Source organism: Oncorhynchus masou, chromosome 8 (assembly GCF_036934945.1).
Source record: "Oncorhynchus masou masou isolate Uvic2021 chromosome 8, UVic_Omas_1.1, whole genome shotgun sequence".
NCBI lineage: Eukaryota > Metazoa > Chordata > Actinopteri > Salmoniformes > Salmonidae > Oncorhynchus > Oncorhynchus masou.
Window position 1 is genome coordinate 5,765,355 of NC_088219.1, and position 23,039 is coordinate 5,788,393.

Sequence of the window (23,039 nt, forward strand, 5' to 3'; positions counted from 1 at the left end):
CCACTGCTACTCACAACCACAGGCCCCACTGCTATTCACAACCACAGGCCTACTGCTATTCACAACCACAGGCCCCACTGCTACTCACAACCACAGGCCTACTGCTATTCACAACCACAGGCCCCACTGCTACTCACAACCACAGGCCCCACTGCTACTCACAACCACAGGCCCCCTGCTACTCACAACCACAGGCTCAAGTGTGCATTGTTCCACACCTCCACACGCCGGAACCACTCATCTACCGCAGGAGCTGTGGTCTGGCCCGGGGTCCATGGGGCCAGGGCCCGGCTGGAAACCCAACACACTGGTAGGGGTCAACCCAGTGGAGGAGTGACGTAGAGAGTTCTGGGCGTACTCTGCCCAAGGAAGGAAATGAGCCCATTCACCCTGCCGGTCCTGGCAGTGACTCCTTGGGAACCTCCCCAGCTCCTGATTTATCATCTCCACCTGCCCGTTAAACTGAGGCCAATACCCGGATGACACAGGGCTTCTCCAAGAATGCCCTCCATACTCAGGTTGTGAATTGGGGGCCATGGTCCGAGACGATATCCTCTGGTAGGCCATAATGCCGGGAAGACCTGCTGGAAGAGTGCCTTGGCGACCTGGAGAGCAGTGGGGAGACCAGGAAGAGGGATTAATCGACATGACTTGGAGAATCTATCCACTTCCAACAGGATGGTGGTGAAACCATCAGAAGCGGGGGGGAAGATCAGTAACAAAGTCAATGGATAGACGGGACCAAGGTCGCTGAGGTATGGGAAGTGGCAGGAGCTTTCCTGCTGGAGCATTCCGGGGGGGGGACTTGGTTTGAGCACACACGGAACAGGGTATGACATACTGCGTAACATCCTGCACCAAGGTGGACCACCAGAACTTCTCAGTGATGGAATGTATGGTGTGAGAAATACCAGGATGTCCAGCGACGACAGCTGTGTGCCCAGGTCAGCAGCTGATCCCTTATCCCTGTGGGAACGTAGATGCGCACGGGAGGACAATTCCAGGGTGAGGGCTCGCTCTCTAGAACCTGGCGGATATCCACATCCCAAAAACTGGACCCACGACTGACGAGGATGGGATTATTGGGGCCCTCTGGACAGGAGCCTCTCCCGAAACGTAGATCCGGGACAGGGCATCGGTCTTGATGTTCTTAGAACCTGGGCGATAGGTCAGCGTGAAGTCGAACCTGGTGAAGAATAGGGCCCACCTGGCTTGGTGTGGATTCAGTCTCCTCGCTGTCCGTATGTACTCAAGTTTCTGATGGTCGGCGAGGATGACGAATGGTTCCTTGGCGCCCTCCAGCCAGTGTCTCCACTCTAAAGCCAACGTCACTGCCAGGAGCACCCGGTCACTGACGTCGTAATTCCTCTGTTTTGGGGGACAGTTTCTTGGAGAAGAAACCACAAGGATACAATTTTAGTGGCCCCCCCCGTCTTTGTGACAAAACCGCCCCCACACCCACCTCCGATGTGTTTACCTCAACCACAAAAGGTAGCGTGGGATCTGGGGGTTTTAGCAAGGAGGCGGAGGTGGAACGCCCATTGAGGAGACGAAACGCCCCTTAAGGAGACAAAACGCCCCTTGAGGAGACGAAAGGCCTCATCGGCTGCTGGAGACCAAACCAACTTACGAGGCCCACCCTTGAGGAGGGAGGTGAGAGGTGGCGAGGGAGCTCAAATTCCTGATGAAGCGGTGGTAAAAGTTGGCAAACTCCTCAATGGTGGTTGGGACTGGCCCTGACCTTACCGCATCTACCTTCTTGACCTCCATCCCTACTCCCTGCGGGGTGATTTGGTAGCCCAAAAAAGGAGACAGCCCTCTGGTGGAATTGGCACTTCGCCCTGACGAACAGGTGGTTAGCCAAGAGGCGTTCCAGGACTGCTCAAACGTGAGTGACGTGATCCTCCAGGTTGGTCGAGAAGATCAGGATGTCATCGATGTACACAACCACCTGAACACCTCATTGACGAATGCCTGGAACACTGACAGAGCAAGCCAAAGGGCATAACCAAGTACTCGTAGTGACCAGACATTATGCTGAACACCATCTTCCACTCATTCCACTCCTGGATGCGAATGAGATTGTAGGCACTCCGCAGGTCCAGTTTGGTGAAGAACCGGGCCCCGCAGAGCTGCTCGATGGCTGACGGCACCAGCGGGAGAGGGTACCGATACTTCGTGGTGATGTCATTGAGTCCACCGTAATCGATACAAGGGCGTAATCCTCCTTCCTTCTTGGCCACAAAGAAGAAACCAGCCTATGCAGGAGACATGGACCTGCGGATGAAACCCTGTTGGACGGCCTCTTGAATGATTCCTCCATGAGCTGAGTCTCAGCCACCGACAGAGGGTAGAGGTGCGGAGGTGTAGCACCGGATAACAGGTCAATGGCCACAGTCCCAGGGGCGATGAGGAGGGAGACGGGTAGCGAGAGTCTTGGAGAATACCTCCCTTTGATCATGATATTCCTCCGGGATTTTGTGCTGGAGGGCAACCATGGGACATTCAACCGATGTGGAACAACATTGGACAGGAAAGCTGGTCTTCCGACATTCAAGTGACCAGTCGGTGATTCTCATCCTCGACCATGAGATGGTAGGGTTATGGTGCTGAAGCCAAAGTAGGCAGAGGACGATCTTGTGGTGATGAAGGGGATGTTTTCCTGGTGATTGGGCTCCATGGTGATGGGTGATCGGTGTGATGGTTTCCGAATCCTAGAAGCCAACAGCTGAAGCTCACCTACCTCGCTGCGGGATGATCAAAAATGCATTTAAATAGAGCCACGGACCCCTCATTAGACTCAAGCTTCTCCTCTCTCCCAGACGACCCATTCTCTCTCTCTCTCTCTCTCTCTCTCTCTCTCTCTCTCTCTCTCTCTCTCTCTCTCTCTCTCTCTCTCTCTCTCTCTCTCTCTCTCTCTCTCTCTCTCTCTCTCTCTCTCTCTCTCTCTCTCTCTCTCTCTCTCTCTCTCTCTCTCTCTCTCTCTCTCTCTCTCTCTCTCTCTCTCTCTGTCTCTCTCTCTCTCTCTCTCCAATAAACAGTAAAAACGTTTACAGTAAACATCACACTCCCAAAAGTTAAAAATGAATAAAGACATCTCTCTCCTTCTCTGCAGGTTAAGTGTAGTGGCGGTGGCTGGCTGTGTGTGTGAATGGCTGTTCCCATGGCGCAGCGGGAGACAGGCGGCACCAGCCCGGTGGTCCGGCAGATAGACAAACAGTTCCTGGTCTGCAGCATCTGTCTGGACCACTACCACAACCCTAAAGTCCTGCCCTGCCTGCACACCTTCTGTGAGAAGTAAGTCTCTACCGTACACCGTACATCTAACCACTACACCCTACATCCTATACCCTAACCACTACACCCTACATCCTATACCCTAACCACTACCACAACCCTAAAGTCCTGCCCTTCCTGCACACCTTCTGTGAGAAGTAAGTTTACACTACACCCTAACCACTACACCCTACATCCTATACCCTAACCACTACCACAACCCTAAAGTCCTGCCCTTCCTGCACACCTTCTGTGAGAAGTAAGTTTACACTACACCCTAACCACTACACCCTACATCCTATACCCTAACCACTACACCCTACAACCTACACCCCAACCACTACCACAACCATAAAGTCCTGCCCTGCCTGCACACCTTCTGTGAGAAGTAAGTTTACACTAGACCCTACATCCTATACCCTAACCACTACCACAACCCTAAAGTACCGTAACACTACTCTAACCCTACTTATACACGCTAACCACCCTAGCACTACTCATACACACTAACCACCCTAACCCCTAAACCCTACACTACTAAATGACTTACCGTTAGCTCAAACTTAAATCAAATTGTATTGGTCACATACACATGGTTAGCAGATGTTAATGCGAGTGTAGCGAAATGCTTGTGTTTCTAGTTCCGACAGCGCAGTAATAACCAACAAGTAATCTAACAATTCCACAACTACCTAATACACACAAATCTAAGTAAAGGAATGGAATAAGAACATATACATGTAAATATATGGATGAGCGATGACAGAGCGGCATAGTCAAGATGAAATAGATGGATTACATAAAATACAGTATATACATATAAGATGAGTAATGTAAGATATGTAAACATGATTAAAGTGGCATTATTAAAGTGACTAGTGATCCGTTTATTAAAGTGGCCGGTGATTTCAAGTCTTTATGTTGACAGCAGCCTGTAATGTGTTAGTGATGGCTGTTTAACAGTCTGATGGCCTTGAGATAGAAGCTGTTTAACAGTATGATGGCCTTTGAGATAGAAGCTGTTTAACAGTGTGATGGCCTTGAGATAGAAGCTGTTTAACAGTCTGATGGCCTTGAGATAGAAGCTGTTTAACAGTCTGACGGCCTTGAGATAGAAGCTGTTTAACAGTCTGATGGTCTTGAGATAGAAGCTGTTTAACAGTCTGACGGCCTTGAGATAGAAGCTGTCGATACTCCCCATCCCGGATCCGGGATCGTGAATAAAGCCTCAGGCTCATTAGCATAACGCAACGTTAACGATTTCTGAAAATCGCCAAAAAAATGAAAATAATGCGCCTGCTCTCAAGCTTAGCCTTTTCTTAACAACACTGTCATCTCAGATTTTCAAAATATGCTTTTGAACCATAGCAATTCACTAATTTGTGTAAGAGTATGCAAAGCTAGCTTAGCATTTTGAGTAGCATTTAGCACGCAACATTTTCACAAAAACCAGATAACCAAATAAATAAAATCATTTACCTTTGAAGAGCTTCGGTTGTTTTCAATGAGGAGACTCTCAGTTACATAGCAAATGTTCAGTTTTTCCTGAAAGAATCTTTGTGTTGGAGAAATCGCTCCGTTTTGTACATCACATTTGGCTACCGAAACGAACCGAAAATTCAGTCACCAACAACGTCAAACTTTTTCCGAATTAACTCCATAATATCGACCGAAACATGGCAAACGTTGTTTGGAATCAATCCTCAAGGTGTTTTTTCACATATCTCTTCATTGATATATCGTTCGTGGAAGCCTGCTTTCTTCTCTGAATTCCATGGAAAAATACTTGCAGCTGAGGTTTGTGCACCAATTTCGGCGCAGGACACCGTGCGGACACCTGGTAAATGTGGTCTCTTATGGTCAATCTTCCAATGATATGCCTACAAATACGTCACAATGCTGCAGACACCTTGGGGAAACGACAGAAAGGGCAGGCTCATTCCTCTCGCATTCACAGCCATATAAGGAGACAATGGAAAACGGAGCCTCAAAAATCCTGCTGATTTCCTGGATGCCGTTTCATCTTGGTTTTGCCTGTAGCTCACGTTCTAGGGCACGCACAGAGAATATCTTTGCAGTTCTGGAAACGTCAGAGTGTTTTCTTTCCAAAGCTATCAATTATATGCATAGTCGAGCATCTTTTTGTGACAAAATATCTTGTTTAAAACGGGAACGTTTTTCATCCAAAAATGAAATAGCGCCCCCAGAGTTTCAAGAGGTTAACAGTCTGATGGCCTTGAGATAGAAGCTGTTTAACAGTCTGATGGCCTTGAGATAGAAGCTGTTTAACAGTCTGATGGTCTTGAGATAGAAGCTGTTTAGCAGTCTGATGGCCTTGAGATAGAAGCTGTTTAACAGTCTGATGGTCTTGAGATAGAAGCTGTTTAGCAGTCTGATGGCCTTGAGATAGAAGCTGTTTAACAGTCTGATGGCCTTGAGATAGAAGCTGTTTAACAGTCTGATGGTCTTGAGATAGAAGCTGTTTAGCAGTTTGATGGCCTTGAGATAGAAGCTGTTTATTAACAGTCTGATGGCCTTGAGATAGAAGCTGTTTAACAGTCTGATGGCCTTGAGATAGAAGCTGTTTAACAGTCTGATGGCCTTGAGATAGAAGCTGTTTAGCAGTCTGATGGCCTTGAGATAGAAGCTGTTTAACAGTCTGATGGCCTTGAGATAGAAGCTGTTTAACAGTCTGATGGCCTTGAGATAGAAGCTGTTTAACAGTCTGATGGCCTTGAGATAGAAGCTGTTTAACAGTCTGATGGCCTTGAGATAGAAGCTGTTTAACAGTCTGATGGCCTTGAGATAGAAGCTGTTTAACAGTCTGATGGCCTTGAGATAGAGGCTGTTTAACAGTCTGATGGCCTTGAGATAGAAGCTGTTTAACAGTCTGATGGCCTTGAGATAGAAGCTGTTTAACAGTCTGATGGCCTTGAGATAGAAGCTGTTTAACAGTCTGATGGCCTTGAGATAGAAGCTGTTTAACAGTCTGATGGCCTTGAGATAGAAGCCATACTTCCATCTCTCAGTCCCAGCTTTGTACTGACCTCTCCTTCTGGATGGTAGCGGTGTGAACAGGCAGTGGCTCGAGTGGTTGTTGTCCTTGATGATCTTTTGTCCATCTTGTGACATCGGGTGCTGTAGGTGTTCAGTGTGGTAATGGCATAGATAGATTCTAAAAGGTTCTAAAGCTTCTAAAGGTTGTAAAGCTTCTAAAGATTCGACAAGTTTTAAAAGCTTCTAAAGCAACTAGAGCTTCTAAAGGTTCTAAAGCTTCTAGAGCTTCTAAAGCTTCTAAAGCTTCTAAAGGTTGTAAAGCTTCTTATGGTTCTAAAGCTTCTAAAGGTTTGACATGTTTTAAAAGCTTCTAAAGGTTCTAAAGGTTCTAAAGCTTCTAAAGGTTTGACACGTTTTAAAAGCTTCTAAAGCTTCTAAAGTTTCTAGAGCTTATAGAGCTTCTAAAAGTTTGAAAGCTTCTAAAGGTTCTAGAGCTTCTAAAGGTTCTAGAGCTTCTAAAATTTCTAAAGCTTCTAGAGCTTTTAAAGCTTCTAAGGGTTCTACAGCTTCTAGAGCTTCTAAATGTTTTAAAATGTTCTAAAGCTTCTAGAGCTTATAAAGGTTTGAAAGGTTCTAAAGCTTCTAGAGCTTCTAAAGCTTCTAGAGCTTCTAAAGGTTCTAGAGCTTCTAAAGGTTTTAAATGTTCTAAAAGGTTCTAAAGCTTCTAAAGATTCTAAAGCTTCTAGAGCCTCTTGATTTTCTAAAAGTTCTAGTGCTTTTAAAAGTTCTAAAGCTTCTAAATGTTCTAGAGCTTCTAAAGGTTCTAGAGCTTCTAAAGGTTCAAAAAGGTTCTAGGGCATATAGAGCTTCTAAAGGTTCTAAAGCTTCTAAAGGTTCTAAAGGTTCTAGAGCTTTGACAGGTTTTAAAAGCTTCTAAAACTTCTCAAGGTTCTAAAGCTTCTAAAGGTTTTAAAAGGTTCTAGAGCGTATAGAGCTTCTAAAGGTTTGAAAGCTTCTAAAGTTTCTAAAGCTTCTAGAGCTTCTAAAGGTTCTAAATGTTTTAAAGCTCCTAAAAGGTTCTAAACGGTTCTAAAGTTTCTAAAAGTTATAAAGATTCTAAAGGTTCTACATGTTTTAAAGCTTATAAAGTTTCTAAAAGGTTCCAAACGGTTCTAAAGGGTATTCAAGTTTCTAAGTGCATTCCTGAGTTTTAAGACCTGTCAACACCATTCAGCAATCTGAGAGACGGCTATTGTTGAAAGCTAGTCAGAGACGATTAAAATCCCTCTATCCATCTTTCTCTCTACCGCTCTCTCTATCCTTCTCTTTCACTCTCTGTCCCCCTCTCTCTCTCCCTCTCTCTCTTTCAGAAACAAAACACCCCCTCGAGCAGAGGCTTTTAGATGGAGGAGGGAGGAAAGAGAGCTGGGGGTGTCGGGGGGCTTGGTACCAACATGGCAACATAACCAACCAGGCAGACACATGCACACAGGCAAACTCAAACACACACGAGGAAAACAATCAGTGGTTCAATTTCTTCCAATTCGAGTCAGTTTAATTTGACATTTCTCTGTATAGGAGTGCAACAATATTCAAAAATTGAACATAGATTGAATTTAACGGGGGATTCGACCCCAAAACGTTAAAGTTACTTTACTTTAGGTTACTGTTTATGCATAGAGCTGGTGTCTGTAGATGTCGGTATCTTGTGTCTGTAGCTGGTGTCTGAAGATGTCGGTATCTTGTGTCTGTAGCTGGTGTCTGTAGCTGGTGTCTGTAGCTGGTGTCTGTAGCTGGTGTCTGTAGCTGGTGTCTGTAGCTGGTGTCTGTAGCTGGTGTCTGTAGCTGGTGTCTGTCTGTGTCTCAGACTGCAGATCTTAGGTGTCGTTGGGCAGATGTAGTCTTCAGGATGAAAAGAGACAGGTGATGAAAGGGAGGAGAGCGAGAAATAGGTGACAGAAGGAAAGAGAAAGAAGTACTGTCCCATTGAAACACTTCTCTCTCTCCCCTCTCTATATCCCCAGTCCTCTCTCTCTCTCTCTCTCCCCTCTCTATATCCCTCCCTCTCTCTCTCTCGCTCTCCCCTCTCTATATCCCCCTCCCTCTCTCTCTCACTCTCCCCTCTCTATATCCCCCCCTCTCTTTCTCGCTCTCCCCTCTCTATACCCCCCCATCTCTCTCTCGCTCTCCCCTCTCTATACCCCCCATCTCTCTCTCGCTCTCCCCTCTCTATACCCCCCCCCCCCCTCTCTCTGATATGTTTGACAGGACGGTTGTCTGGCTCAGGCTCTTTTGGTATGAGTATGTAACAAATACACACGTCCCAAAGCAGTTGCAGAATGTTATCATTTGTAACAGCAATCTGCTCTCTCTCTCTCCTCTCCCTCTCTCTCTCTCTCTCTCTCTCTCTCTCTCTCTCTCTCTCTCTCTCTCTCTCTCTCTCTCTCTCTCTCTCTCTCTCTCTCTCTCTCTCTCTCTCTCTCTCCTCTCCTCTCTCTTTCTCTCTCTCTAGTTGTTTACAGAACTACATCCCTCCAGAATCTCTGACGTTGTCGTGTCCTGTGTGTCGACAGACGTCCATCCTACCAGAGAAAGGAGTATCCGCTCTACAGAACAACTTCTTCATCACTAACCTCATGGAGGTATGGCTTCTTTCGTTGATGTGGTCAGAGGTAGAGCCTATCTATTGTTGTTGTTGTCTGAAGTTTGATTGCGGTGTGTTATGTTGTGGGTAGGTCATAGCCTATGTACCAGTCTAGTTCAAGAAGTTTAAATATATATAAAACAGGTCTGGATTTCAGGCTAGTTTCCCATAATGCACCACAAGAGAGTTGGGACAGGGTTTTTAGAACAGACTCCTCTATTCTTAATGTTGATGATGTAACAAAACGGGCCCCTATGACATGACCAGCTGTAAACAAGCAAAAAACTGAGCCTTGAATTTTACAGCCATTTTTATTGATTAGAATTCGGGGATAATTGCTGTCCATATCTTTAACTGTGTTGTGGTGTCTGCTTTTATTGGACAGCTTTAGTCGCGCTAATGTTAGCCGGGGGGGGACATAGTTATATATAATTAGAAGACTGCAAAATGACCGTAAGAAGCCCAAACAGATATAATATTTGACTAAAACATGATAATGTAAATGTGTCTCTCTACTCTTTCTAATACTTGGTAACAGATTTCATAAATTAAAACCATTTGGAGCTGGTTTCCTGGTATTTTCTTTACAGTCTTCTATGTCCAACAGTAAAACATAGAATTAAAAAAGTACATATAAAGGTGACAAAAACATTTTGTGGGCCAGAATAAAACCACCCGCAAGGCCGTCCGTTGGGGGATCCTGCTGAATAGTTTACTACCTCTGACAGGAGACATGTACTGCTCCCACCTAGGTCTCTCGTCAAATGTATGGGTGTTCTGTAGGGTAAATAGGGTGTTCTGTAGGGTAAATAGGGTGTTCTGTAGGGTAAATAGGGTGTTCTGTAGGGTAAATAGGGTGTTCTGTATGGTAAATAGGGTGTTCTGTAGCGTAAATAGGGTGTTCTGTATGGTAAATAGGGTGTTCTGTAGGGTAAATAGGGTGTTCTGTAGGGTAAATAGGGTGTTCTGTAGGGTAAATAGGGTGTTCTGTAGGGTAAATAGGGTGTTCTGTATGGTAAATAGGGTGTTCTGTAGGGTAAATAGGGTGTTCTGTAGGGTAAATAGGGTGTTCTGTAGGGTAAATAGGGTGTTCTGTAGGGTAAATAGGGTGTTCTGTAGGGTAAATAGGGTGTTCTGTAGGGTAAATAGGGTGTTCTGTAGGGTAAATAGGGTGTTCTGTAGGGTAAATAGGGTGTTCTGTAGGGTAAATAGGGTGTTCTGTAGGGTAAATAGGGTGTTCTGTAGGGTAAATAGGGTGTTCTGTATGGTAAATAGGGTGTTCTGTAGGGTAAATAGGGTGTTCTGTAGGGTAAATAGGGTGTTCTGTAGGGTAAATAGGGTGTTCTGTAGGGTAAATAGGGTGTTCTGTAGGGTAAATAGGGTGTTCTGTAGGGTAAATAGGGTGTTCTGTAGGGTAAATAGGGTGTTCTGTAGGGTAAATAGGGTGTTCTGTATGGTAAATAGGGTGTTCTGTATGGTAAATAGGGTGTTCTGTAGGGTAAATAGGGTGTTCTGTAGGGTAAATAGGGTGTTCTGTATGGTAAATAGGGTGTTCTGTAGGGTAAATAGGGTGTTCTGTAGGGTAAATAGGGTGTTCTGTAGGTTAAATAGGGTGTTCTGTAGGGTAAATAGGGTGTTCTGTATGGTAAATAGGGTGTTCTGTAGGGTAAATAGGGTGTTCTGTATGGTAAATAGGGTGTTCTGTAGGGTAAATAGGGTGTTCTGTAGGGTAAATAGGGTGTTCTGTAGGGTAAATAGGGTGTTCTGTAGGGTAAATAGGGTGTTCTGTAGGGTAAATAGCGTGTTCTGTAGGGTAAATAGGGTGTTCTGTAGGGTAAATAGGGTGTTCTGTAGGGTAAATAGGGTGTTCTGTAGGGTAAATAGGGTCTCATTTGAGACACAGCCCTTGTTATATTACAAATATGTTGAGAAGTTTTAAATGCTGTCTCAATAAATGTTGATGTTGATTGTGTTGTGGCTAGGTCCTCCAGAGGGATCCCGAGTGTTCGAGGCTTGAAGCCTGTAGTGTCCTGGAGTCAGTAAATGCTGCTGCTGCAGGAAAACCCCTCTGTTGCCCCAACCACGAGGGCAAGGTAGGGTTCTATTACCACTAATACCCCTCTACTACCCCCTACTAACACTAATACCCCTCTACTTCCCTCCACTACCCCTCTACTACCACGCATACCCCTCTACTACCCCCTACTACCACTGATACCCCTCTACTACCCCTACAACCACTAATACCCCTCTACTACCCCTACAACCACTGATACACCTCTACTACCCCCGACAACCACTGATACCCCTCTACTACCCCCTACAACCACTGATACCCCTCTACTAACCCCTACAATGACTGATAACCGTCTACTACCACTAATACACCTCTACTACCCCCAACTACCACTAATACCCATATACTACCCCAACTACCACTAATACTCCTCTACTACCCTCCACTACCCCTCTACTACCACTAATACCCCTCTACTACCCCCTACAATCACTAATAGCCCTCTACTACCCCAACTACCTCAAATACCCCTCTACTACCTCAAATACCCTTCTACTGCCCCCTACTACCACCAATACCCCTCTACTACCACTAATGACCCTCTACTACCACTAATACCCCTCTACTACCACTAATACCCCTCTACTACCACTAATACCCCCTACTACCCAAACTACCTCAAATACCCCTCTACTACCCCTACTACCACTAATACCCCTCTACTACCCCAACTACCTCACATACCCCTCTACTACCCCCAACTACCACTAATACCCCTCTACCACCCCAACTACCACTAATACCCCTCTACTACCCCCAACTACCTCAAATACCCCTCTACTACCACTAATGACCCTCTACTACCACTAATACCCCTCTACTACCACTAATACCCCTCTACTACCACTAATACCCCCCTACTACCCAAACTACCTCAAATACCCCTCTACTACCCCCTACTACCACTAATACCCCTCTACTACCCCAACTACCTCACATACCCCTCTACTACCCCCAACTACCACTAAAACCCCTCTACTACCCCAACTACCTCAAATACCCCTCTACTACCCCCTACTACCCCCAATACCCCTCTACTACCACTAATAGCCCTCTACTACCCCAACTACCTCAAATACCCCTCTACTACCCCCTACTACCCCCAATACCCCTCTACTACCACTAATACCCCTCTACTACCTCAAATACCAATAATAGCCCTCTACTACCCCTACTACCTCAAATATCCCTCTACTACCTCAAATACCCCTCTACCACCCCCTACTACAACTAATACCCCCTACTACCACTAATACCCTCTACTACCACTAATACCCCTCTACTACCACTAATACCTCTCTACTACCACTAATACCCCTCTACTACCCCCTACTACCACTAATACCCCCTACTACCACTAATACCCCTCTACTACCACTAATACCCCTCTACTACCACTAATACCTCTCTACTACCACTAATACCCCTCTACTACCCCCTACTACCACTAATACCCCCTACTACCACTAATACCCCTCTACTACCACTAATACCCCTCTACAGCTCCATAATACCACTAATACCCCTCTACTGCCCAGTACTACCACTAATACCCCTCTACTACCACTAATACCCCTCTACTAACACTAATACCTCTCTACTACCACTAATACCCCACGGCGGCAGCGTAGCCTAGTGGTTAGAGAGTTGGACTAGTAACCGAAAGGGGTACAAATCTGCCCCTGAACAGGCAGTTAACCCACTGTTCCTAGGTCATCATTGAAAATAAGAATTTGTTCTTAACTGACTTGCCTAGTAAAATAAAGGTTAAAAAAAAAATAAAAATAAAAATACCCCCTACTACCACTAATACCCCTCTACTAACACTAATACCCCCTACTACCACTAATACCCCTCTACTACCACTAATACCCCTCTACTACCACTAATACCCCTCTACTACCACTAATACCCTCTACTACCACTAATACCCCTACTACCACTAATACCCCTCTACTACCACTAATACCCCTCTACTACCACTAATACCCTCTACAACCACTAATACCCCCTACTACCACTAATACCCCTCTACTTCCACTAATACCCCCTACTACCACTAATACCCCCCTACTTCCACTAATACCCCCCTACTACCACTAATACCCCTCTACATCCACTAATACCCCTCTACAGCTCCATACTACCACTAATACCTGTCTACAGCTCCTTACTACCACTAATACCCCTCTACTACTATTATTGACCATAACCTGTTGTTGAGAAACATATGTGTTATGGCTTTGCAACCTTGGCCATATCAGGGATTCATAGCTAACTATCCAATATAACTCAGAGTGTTTTCTTTAATGGAAGCTTCTCCATTGTCAAACATGTAAAGTGTGGTGTACCGCAGGGTAGCTCTCGAGGCCCTCTACTCTTTTCTATTTTTACCAATGACCTGCCACCACTGGCATTAAACAAAGCCTGTGTGTCCATGCATGCTGATGACTCAACCATATACGCATCAGCAACCACAGCTAATAAAGTCGCTGAAACCCTTCACAAGGAGTTTCTGCCTGTTTTGGAGTGGGTGGTCAGTAATAAACTGGCCCTAAACATCTCTAAAACTAAGAACATTTTATCCGGTACAAATTATTCCTTGAATTCTAGACCTCAGCTGAATCTGGGAATGAATGGTGTGGCTGTTGAACAAGTTGAAGAGACTAAATTACTTGGCGTTACCTTAGATGGTAAACTGTCATGGTCAAAACATATACAGTTGAAGTCGGAAGTTTACATACACTTAGGTTGGAGTCATTAAAACTTGGTTTTCAACCAAACCACAAATTTCTTGTTAACAAACTGTAGTTTTGGCAAGTCGGTTAGGACATCTACTTTGTGCATGACACAAGTAATGTTGTAATGTAATTGTTTACAGACAGATTATTTCACTTATAATTCACTGTACATACACAAAGTTGACTGTGCCTTTAAACAGCTTGGAAAATTCCAGAAAATGATGTCATGGCTTTAGAAACTTCTGATAGGCTAATTGACATAATTTGAGTCAATTGGAGGTGTACCTGTGGATGTATTTCAAGGCCTACCTTCAAACTCAGTGCCTCTTTGCTTGACATCATGGGAAAATAAAAAAAAATCAGCCAAGACCTCAGAAAAAAATTGTAGACCTCCACAAGTCTGGTTCATCCTTGGGAGCAATTTCCAAACGCCTAAAGGTACCACATTAATCTGTACAAACAATAGTATGCAAGTATGAACACCATGGGATCACGCAGCTTCATACCGCTCAGGAAGGAGACGCTTTCTGTCTCCTAGAGATGAACAGCAAAGGACCTTGTGAAGATGCTGGAGGAAACAGGTACAAAAGTATCTATATCCACAGTAAAACAAGCCCTATATCGACATAACTTGAAGGCCGCTCAGCAAGGAAGAAGCCACTGCTCCAACACTGCCATAAAAAAGACAGACTACAGTTTGCAACTGCACATGGGGACAAAGACAGTACTTTTTGGATAAATGTCCTCTTGTCTGATGAAACAAAAATATAACTGTTTGGCCATAATGACCATTGTTATGTTTGAGGGAAAAAGGGGGATGCTTGCAAGCCGAAGAACACCATCCCAACAGGGAAGCACAGGGGTGGCAGCATCATGTTGTGGTGATGCTTTTCTGCAGGAGGGACTGGTGCACTTCACAACATAGATGGCAACATGAGGAAGAAATATATGTGGATATATTGAAGCAACATCTCAATACATCAGTCAGGAAGTTAAAGCTTGGTCGCAAATGGGTCTTCCAAATGGACAATGACCCCAAGAATACTTCCAAAGTTGTGGCAAAATGGCTAAGGACAACAAAGTCAAGGCATTGGACTGGCCATCACAAAGCCCTGACCTCATCCTATAGAAAACCTGTGAGCAGAACTGAACAAGTGTGTGTGAGCAAGGAGGCCTACAAACCTGACTCAGTTACACCAGCTCTGTCAGGAGGAATGGGCAAAAATTCACCCAATTCATTGTGAGAATCTTGTGGAAGGCTACCCGAAATATTTGACCCAAGTTAAACAATTTAAAGGCAATGCTACCAAATATTAATTGAGTGTATGTAAACTTCTGACCAACTGGGAATGTGATGAAAGAAATAAAATTTGAAATAAATCATTCTCTCTGCTATTATTCTGACATTTCACATTCTTCAAATAGAGTGGTGATCCTAACTGACCTAAAACAGGGGGATTTTTACTAGGATTAAATGTCAGGAATTGTGAAAAACAGAGTCGCCAGGACAGCAGAGTCAATCACCACCTTCCGGAGACACCTGAAACCCCACCTCTTCAAGGAATACCTAGGATAGGATAAGTAATCCTTCTCTCCCCCCCCCCTTAAATGATTTAGATGCACTATTGTAAGTGGCTGTTCCACTGGATGTCAGAAGGTGAATTCACCAATTTGTAAGTCGCTCTGGATAAGAGCGTCTGCTAAATGACTTAAATGTAAATGTAATGTAAATGTTTAAATGTATTTGGCTAAGGTGTATGTAATCTTCCCACTTCAACTGTAGATTCGATGGTTGTAAAGATGGGGAGAGGTCTCTCTGTAAAAAATACATGCTCTGCTTTTTACCCCACAAACCTGCAGGCTCTACTTTAGTTTTATCTTGATTATTGTCCAGTCGTGTGGTCCAGGGCTGCAAGGAAAGACCCAGTTAAGCTGCTACTGGCCCAGAACAGAGCAGCGCGTATTGCTCTTTGCTGTTTTCAGGGCTAACATCAATACCATGCATGCCAGTCTCTCTTGGATAAGAGTTGATGAGAGACTGACTGCACTACTTCATTAAAGTGTTTTAAATCGTTTGCTTAGTCAACTTACACACAGCTCTGACACACACACACACACACACACACACACACACCAACAGATATGAAACCAGGGGTCTTTTCAAAGTCCCAAAATTCAGAACATATTCAAGAAAGCGTACAGTATTACATAGAGCCATTAGTGCATAGAACTAATGATGAACGAGCTTTGCTTGCTTGAAAAAAAAACGTTGCTGACAATTCACAAATAATTTGTGAAACCATGACAGAATTGAAGGTCGCATGCAATCTCCAACCTTGTTTGAGTTTCTTTGCGTAACACTGCTCGCTGCGTCCATGTTGCTTGACGTAGGCATTTTCAAAAGAACTGCTCGTCAAGGTGAATTCTCCGTCTGAACTGCTAGTCAAGGTGAGCTCATCGTCTGTCTTTTCAGACTTCCTGGTAGTTTCACATGAGAGAAAAAATACATTTTCTCAAATTCTGAGCATTTTTCTAGCGGAAACAAAAATGTTATGGGTGATGGTTTTGGTAGTCGAAAAGGCTATTTTACATGGGAATCAGAATGACTGTTCAGGGCCTCTTAAAGTGCTTGGGACACAAATGGTGCAGTGTGGTGTTTGTCTCCCCCTGCAGGTGATGGAGTTCTACTGCGAGTCGTGTGAGACCGCCATGTGTCTGGAATGTACAAAGGGAGAGCACAGAGAGCATGTGACCGTCCCTCTGAGGGATGTCCTGGAGCAGCACAAAACTCAACTGAAGACACAGCTAGACGCCATACGCAATAGGTACGCTCACTCTAACCCTGACCCTCAACTTGACCCTAACTCTAACCCTGACCCTCAACCTGACCCTAACCCTGATTTATAAGGGAAATCCAGGATTACGACACTTGAGACTTTAAATAAATAATGAGATTGGAGAACACGTTGGGAGGGATCTCAGAACATTCCTCCATACAGAATCTTTCCAGATCCTTGATATCATTCAGTCTGCGATTATGGACGGCCCTCTTCCATTCAAACCACAGATTTTCAAATGGGTTCAAGTCCGGGGGACAGACGGCCATTGCAAAATCTTGATTTTGTGGCCAATTAACTAATTTCTTTGTGGATTTGTGTGTGTTCTTGGGGTTATCGTCTTGCTGGAAGATCCACTTGCGGCCAAGTGTCAGCCTCCTGGCAGAGACAACCAGGTTTATGTTTGAACGGTTCAAAAAAATATATAAATATATATCCCTTTAAGAGTGTGCTCCTAATCTCAGCTCGTTACCTGCTTAAAAAACACATGGGAGCCAAAAATCTTTCAAATACTTATTTCCCTCATTAAAATGCAAATCAATTTGTAACATTTTTGACATGCGTTTTTCTGGATGTTTTTGTTGTTATTCTGTATCTCACTGTTCAAATAAAACTACCATTTAAATTATAGAAGGATCATTTATTTGTCAGTGGGCAAACGTACAAAATCAGCAGGGGATCAAATAGTTTTTTCCCTCACTGTACATAGTACTCTAAATACCCCAATTCATGTGGTTAAGTTGAAAATAGTACAAGATAAAAAATTGCTGACACCATTCAAACCAAGGAGGGTTCGGAACTTTAAAAAACAATTCTCAGATTCATTATCTTACCGCATATATACCTATATGCTCAGATATACCTATATACTCAGATATACCTATATGCTCAGATATTCCTATATGCTCAGATATTCCTATATGCTCAGATATACCTATATACTATATACTCAGATATACTATGTACTCAGATATCTATATATTCAGATATATCTATAGACTTATCTAAAATGGACGAGGAAGTTACTCTTAAAGAATGACCTGGCATCCTCAACTGAATGGATGAGGTCAATGTCCTTCCAGGGTACCCGGGCCAGGTCGATTAGAAAGGCCTGCTCACAGAAGTGTTTTAGGGAGCGTTTGACAGTGATGAGGGGTGGCCGTTTGACTGCGACACCGTAGCGGATACAGGCAATGAGGCAGTGATCGCTGAGATCCTGATTGAAGACAGCGGAGGTGTATTTGGAGGGCCAGTTAACATACTCAGATATACCTATATACTCAGATATACCTATATACGCAGATATACTCAGATACACCTACATACTTAGATATACATATATACTCAGATATACCTAAAAACTACATGTTCAGATATACCTATATACGCAGATATCCCTATAAACTATATACTCAGATATATCTACATACTCAGAAATACCTATATACTATATACTCAGAAATACCTATATACACAGATATACCTATATATTATGTACTCAGATATACATATATACTATATACTCAGATATACCTACGTATATACTCTGATTTACCTATATTCTCAGATATACCTATATTCTCAGATATACAGTGCCTTGCGAAAGTATTCGGCCCCCTTGAACTTTGCGACCTTTTGCCACATTTCAGGCTTCAAACATAAAGATATAAAATTGTATTTTTTTGTGAAGAATCAACAACAAGTGGGACACAATCATGAAGTGGAATGACATTTATTGGATATTTCAAACTTTTTAAATAAATCAAAAACTGAAAAATTGGGCGTGCAAAATTATTCAGCCCCCTTAAGTTAATACTTTGTAGCGCCACCTTTTGCTGCGATTACAGCTGTGAGTCGCTTGGGGTATGTCTCTATCAGTTTTGCACATCGAGAGACTGACATTTTTTCCCATTCCTCCTTGCAAAACAGCTCGAGCTCAGTGAGGTTGGATGGAGAGCATTTGTGAACAGCAGTTTTCAGTTCTTTCCACAGATTCTCAATTGGATTCAGGTCTGGACTTTGACTTGGCCATTTTAACACCTGGATATGTTTATTTTTGAACCATTCCATTGTAGATGTTGCTTTATGTTTTGGATCATTGTCTTGTTGGAAGACAAATCTCCGTCCCAGTCTCAGGTCTTTTGCAGACTCCATCAGGTTTTCTTCCAGAATGGTCCTGTATTTGGCTCCATCCATCGTCCCATCAATTTTAACCATCTTCCCTGTCCCTGCTAAAGAAAAGCAGGCCCAAACCATGATGCTGCCACCACCATGATTGACAGTGGGTATGGTGTGTTCAGGGTGATGAGCTGTGTTGCTTTTACACCAAACATAACGTTTTGCATTGTTGCCAAAAAGTTCAATTTTGGTTTCATCTGACCAGAGCACCTTCTTCCACATGTTTGGTGTGTCTCCCAGGTGGCTTGTGGCAAACTTTAAACAACACTTTTTATGGATATCTTTAAGAAATGGCTTTCTTCTTGCCACTCTTCCATAAAGGCCAGATTTGTGCAATATACGACTGATTGTTGTCCTATGGACAGAGTCTCCCACCTCAGCTGTAGATCTCTGCAGTTCATCCAGAGTGATCATGGGCCTCTTGGCTGCATCTCTGATCAGTCTTCTCCTTGTATGAGCTGAACGTTTAGAGGGACGGCCAGGTCTTGGTAGATTTGCAGTGGTCTGATACTCCTTCCATTTCAATATTATCGCTTGCACAGTGCTGCTTGGGATGTTTAAAGCTTGGGAAATCTTTTTGTATCCAAATCCGGCTTTAAACTTCTTCACAACTGTATCTCGGACCTGCCTGGTGTGTTCCTTGTTCTTCATGATGCTCTCTGCGCTTTTAACGGACCTCTGAGACTATAACAGTGCAGGTGCATTTATACGGAGACTTGATTACACACAGGTGGATTGTATTTATCATCATTAGTCATTTAGGTCAACATTGGATCATTCAGAGATCCTCACTGAACTTCTGGAGAGAGTTTGCTGCACTGAAAGTAAAGGGGCTGAATAATTTTGCACGCCCAATTTTTCAGCTTTTGATTTGTTAAAAAAGTTTGAAATATCCAATAAATGTCGCTCCACTTCATGATTGTGTCCCACTTGTTGTTGTTTCTTCACAAAAAATACAGTTTTATATCTTTATGTTTGAAGCCCGAAATGTGGCAAAAGGTCGCAAAGTTCAAGGGGGCCGAATACTTTCGCAAGGCACTGTACCTATAAACTATATATTCAGATATACCTGTTCTCCCCACTGTATACACGCAGATATACCTATATAAACTATATACTCAGATATACCTATATACTATATACTCAGATGTACCTATATGATCAGACATACCTACAGTATATACTAATATATAGCTATATGCTCAGTTCAGGGCTGTCTTTACTATTTCATCATTTCCTCCATTCCTCACCTCCCTATCGAAGCTGGAGGAGATCAGAGGAAGGAACATTGGATTCTCTCCTGCAATGCACTGTAATCTCTCTCCTCCTCTCTCCTCTCCTCCTATCTTTCCTTCTCTCCTCTCCTCCACCTCTCTTCTCCTCCTCCTCCCTTCTCCTCTCCTCTCTACTCTCCTCTCTCTCTCTCTCTCCTCCACCTCTCTTCTCCTCCTCCTCCCTTCTCCTCTCCTCCCCTCCCCTCATTTTTCTCCTCCTCTTTCCCCTCTCCTCTCCCCTCTCCTCCCTCCACTCTCCCTCCTTTCTATTTTCTCCTCCACCCTCCTCCCCCTCCCTCCTCCCCCCTCCCTTTAGACTGCCCCAGCTAACAGCAGCTATAGAGCTGGTAGGGGAGATCTCCAAGCAGCTGACAGACAGGAAGAACGAGGCGGTGACAGAGATCAGCAGTACCTTCGAGGAGCTGGAAAGGGCGCTACAGCTCAGGAAGACAGCCCTCATCAATGACCTGGAGAACATATACAGCGCAAAGCAGAAGGTCAGACACACCCCTTAAATCTAGACACACACCTTCTAGGCTACAGACACACCCTCTCTGGGCCAGACACACCCACAATGGGTCAGACACACCCCATTTAGGCTAGACACACACCCTCTAGGCTACAGACACACCCACAATGGGTCAGACACACCCCCTTTAGGCTAGACACACACCCTCTAGACTACAGGCACACCCTCTCTGGTCCAGACACACCCACTATGGGTCAGACACTCCCCCTTTAGGCTACAGACACACCTTCGCTGGGCCAGACACACCCCCTGTGGGCTAGACACACCCCTACACACACCCCTTAAAGCTAGACCCCTTCCTTGAGATCGTTTTTTGGGCTTGACTATCTGTGTTTACATGTATAAATCTGTTATTCTTTGTTTTTTTTCTAAATATATATATTTTTACCACCTTTTCTCCCCAAATTCGTGGTATCCAATTGTTAGTAGTTACTATCTTGTCTCATCGCTACAACTCCCGTACGGGCTTGGGAGAGACGAAGGTCGAAAGACACGCGTCCTCCGAAACACAACCCAACCAAGCCGCACTGCTTCTTAACACAGCGAGCATCCAACCCGGAAGCCAGCCGCACCAATGTGTTGGAGGAAACACCGTGCACCTGGCGACCTTGGTTAGCGCGCACTGCGCCCGGCCCGCCACAGGAGTCGCTGGTGTGTGATGAGACAAGGATATCCCTACCGGCCAAACCCTCCCTAACCTGGACGACGCTAGGCCAATTGTGCGTCGCCCCACGGACCTCCCGGTCGCGGCCGGCTGCATCAGAGCCTGGGCGCGAACCCAGAGTCTCTGGTGGCACAGCTAGCATTGCGATGCAGTGCCCTAGACCACTGCGCCACACGGGAGGCATAAATCTGTTATTCTATGCATTTCTATGGGCTGATAGCAGTAAGGCAAACTTCAAACCTCTCCTCCCTGTATCTCTCCACTCTCTCCTCACAGTCTCAAACCATCTCTCCATTGTCTCTCCTCCATGTCCCTAACCATCTCTCCATTGTCTCTCCTCCCTGTCTCTAACCATCTCTCCATCCTCTCTCCTCCCTGTCTCTAACCATCTCTCCATCGTCTCTCCTCCCTGTCTCTAACCAACTCTCCATTGTCTCTCCTCCCTGTTGCTAACCATCTCTCCATCGTCTCTCCTCCCTGTCTCTAGCCATCTCTCCTCCCTGTCTCTAGCCATCTCTCCATCCTCTCTCCTCCATGTCTCTAACCATCTCTCCTCCCTGTATCCAGGTGCTCCAGGCCCAGCTCTCCTCTCTCCTCCAGGGGAAGGACCACATCCAGAGCAGTTGTAGTTTTACTGAACAGGCCCTGAGCCATGGCAGTGCCACAGAGGTTAGTGGACTGGTTAACCATTAACTCCATTACTATGCTCTTACAGAGCAATAACTATCATAATACATGTTATTACAAATGTATTGCTCAAGTAATTATCACTAAGAGAGATGTACACAAACCACGCCCCCTCGTGTTCTAATGATCCACCTCCACTACATTATAATTATCACTAAGAGAGGAAAGAACCATTTTTTGAACTGCGAATAGCCATTGAAAAGCTCAGAGGGTTCTTTTAATAACTTGTATTTATACATTTTTAATTTAACATTTATTTAACTAGGCTAGTCGGATAAGAACAAATTCTTAATTACAATGACGGCCTACCCTCCGGATGACGCTGGGCCAATTGTACGCCGCCCTATTGGACTCCCAATCACGGCCGGATGTGATGCAGCCTGGATTCGAACCAGGGACTGTAGTGACGCCTCTTGCACCGAGATGCAGTGCTTTAGACCGCTGGGTGATGGTTCTATATTGTTCCACATTGTTCCCATCGTCCCAAAGAACCCTTGAGGAACCTTATTTTCTTAGTGTGCAGGATCGCAATTGAGACGCGTTCACAACATCGTGTAATTTCATAAGTACCAACATACAACTTGGGGGAAACAAATCCACTCGTCTGTCATCCCTGAGCTCAGAGTTTCACCTCTTACGCCTCTATGACATCATTTGTCAACGAACAAAAAGATACCGCCAGCACGACGGGCATCTTCAGCAGTTATTGTTCATGACCGTTCGAAATACTAATCATTGATGCATCTTCTGTTTGATACTGGAACTGTGTACTTTTTATGGGCAAAAGAAGAGCGAACCAATCACAAGCCTCCAATGACCTCCATGCTGGGTGGTATTTCACCCCTACCCCTTACATGTGTTTTTTCTCTCCATAATTAAGAACCAGATCAAAACGTGAACGCACCCAACTCACACTTACCACTTCAAAACTGGTAATTCCCTACCAATTTGGTTATGAATGCAGCACTGTTTTCCTGTTGTTGTGTTGTTAGGTACTGATGGTGCAAAAACAGATGAGTGAGCGGGTGTCTGCCATGGCCCGTCATGACTTCCCTGAACGGCCTCACCAGAACGCACATCTGGACTGTCAGGTAGTACAGACAGGATACACACCTGGACCGACAGGTAGTACAGA

The 23,039-nt window shown here is 44.6% G+C and overlaps 1 protein-coding gene across 4 annotated transcripts in view; it reads left to right on the forward strand.

Moving 5' to 3' along the window:
- LOC135544009 (tripartite motif-containing protein 3-like) overlaps positions 1 to 23,039 on the forward strand; it is a 119,477-nt gene that overhangs the window by 73,310 nt on the left and 23,128 nt on the right. For all 4 annotated transcript variants that reach the window (XM_064971339.1, XM_064971342.1, XM_064971340.1 and 1 more), the window contains 7 exons: positions 3,116 to 3,297; positions 8,786 to 8,915; positions 10,900 to 11,010; positions 16,409 to 16,560; positions 20,341 to 20,521; positions 21,785 to 21,886; positions 22,897 to 22,995. In XM_064971339.1, coding sequence (XP_064827411.1) covers positions 3,152 to 3,297; positions 8,786 to 8,915; positions 10,900 to 11,010; positions 16,409 to 16,560; positions 20,341 to 20,521; positions 21,785 to 21,886; positions 22,897 to 22,995 — 921 coding nt within the window. In that variant the 5' untranslated portion in view covers positions 3,116 to 3,151. The remainder of the gene's footprint in view (positions 1 to 3,115; positions 3,298 to 8,785; positions 8,916 to 10,899; positions 11,011 to 16,408; positions 16,561 to 20,340; positions 20,522 to 21,784; positions 21,887 to 22,896; positions 22,996 to 23,039) is intronic.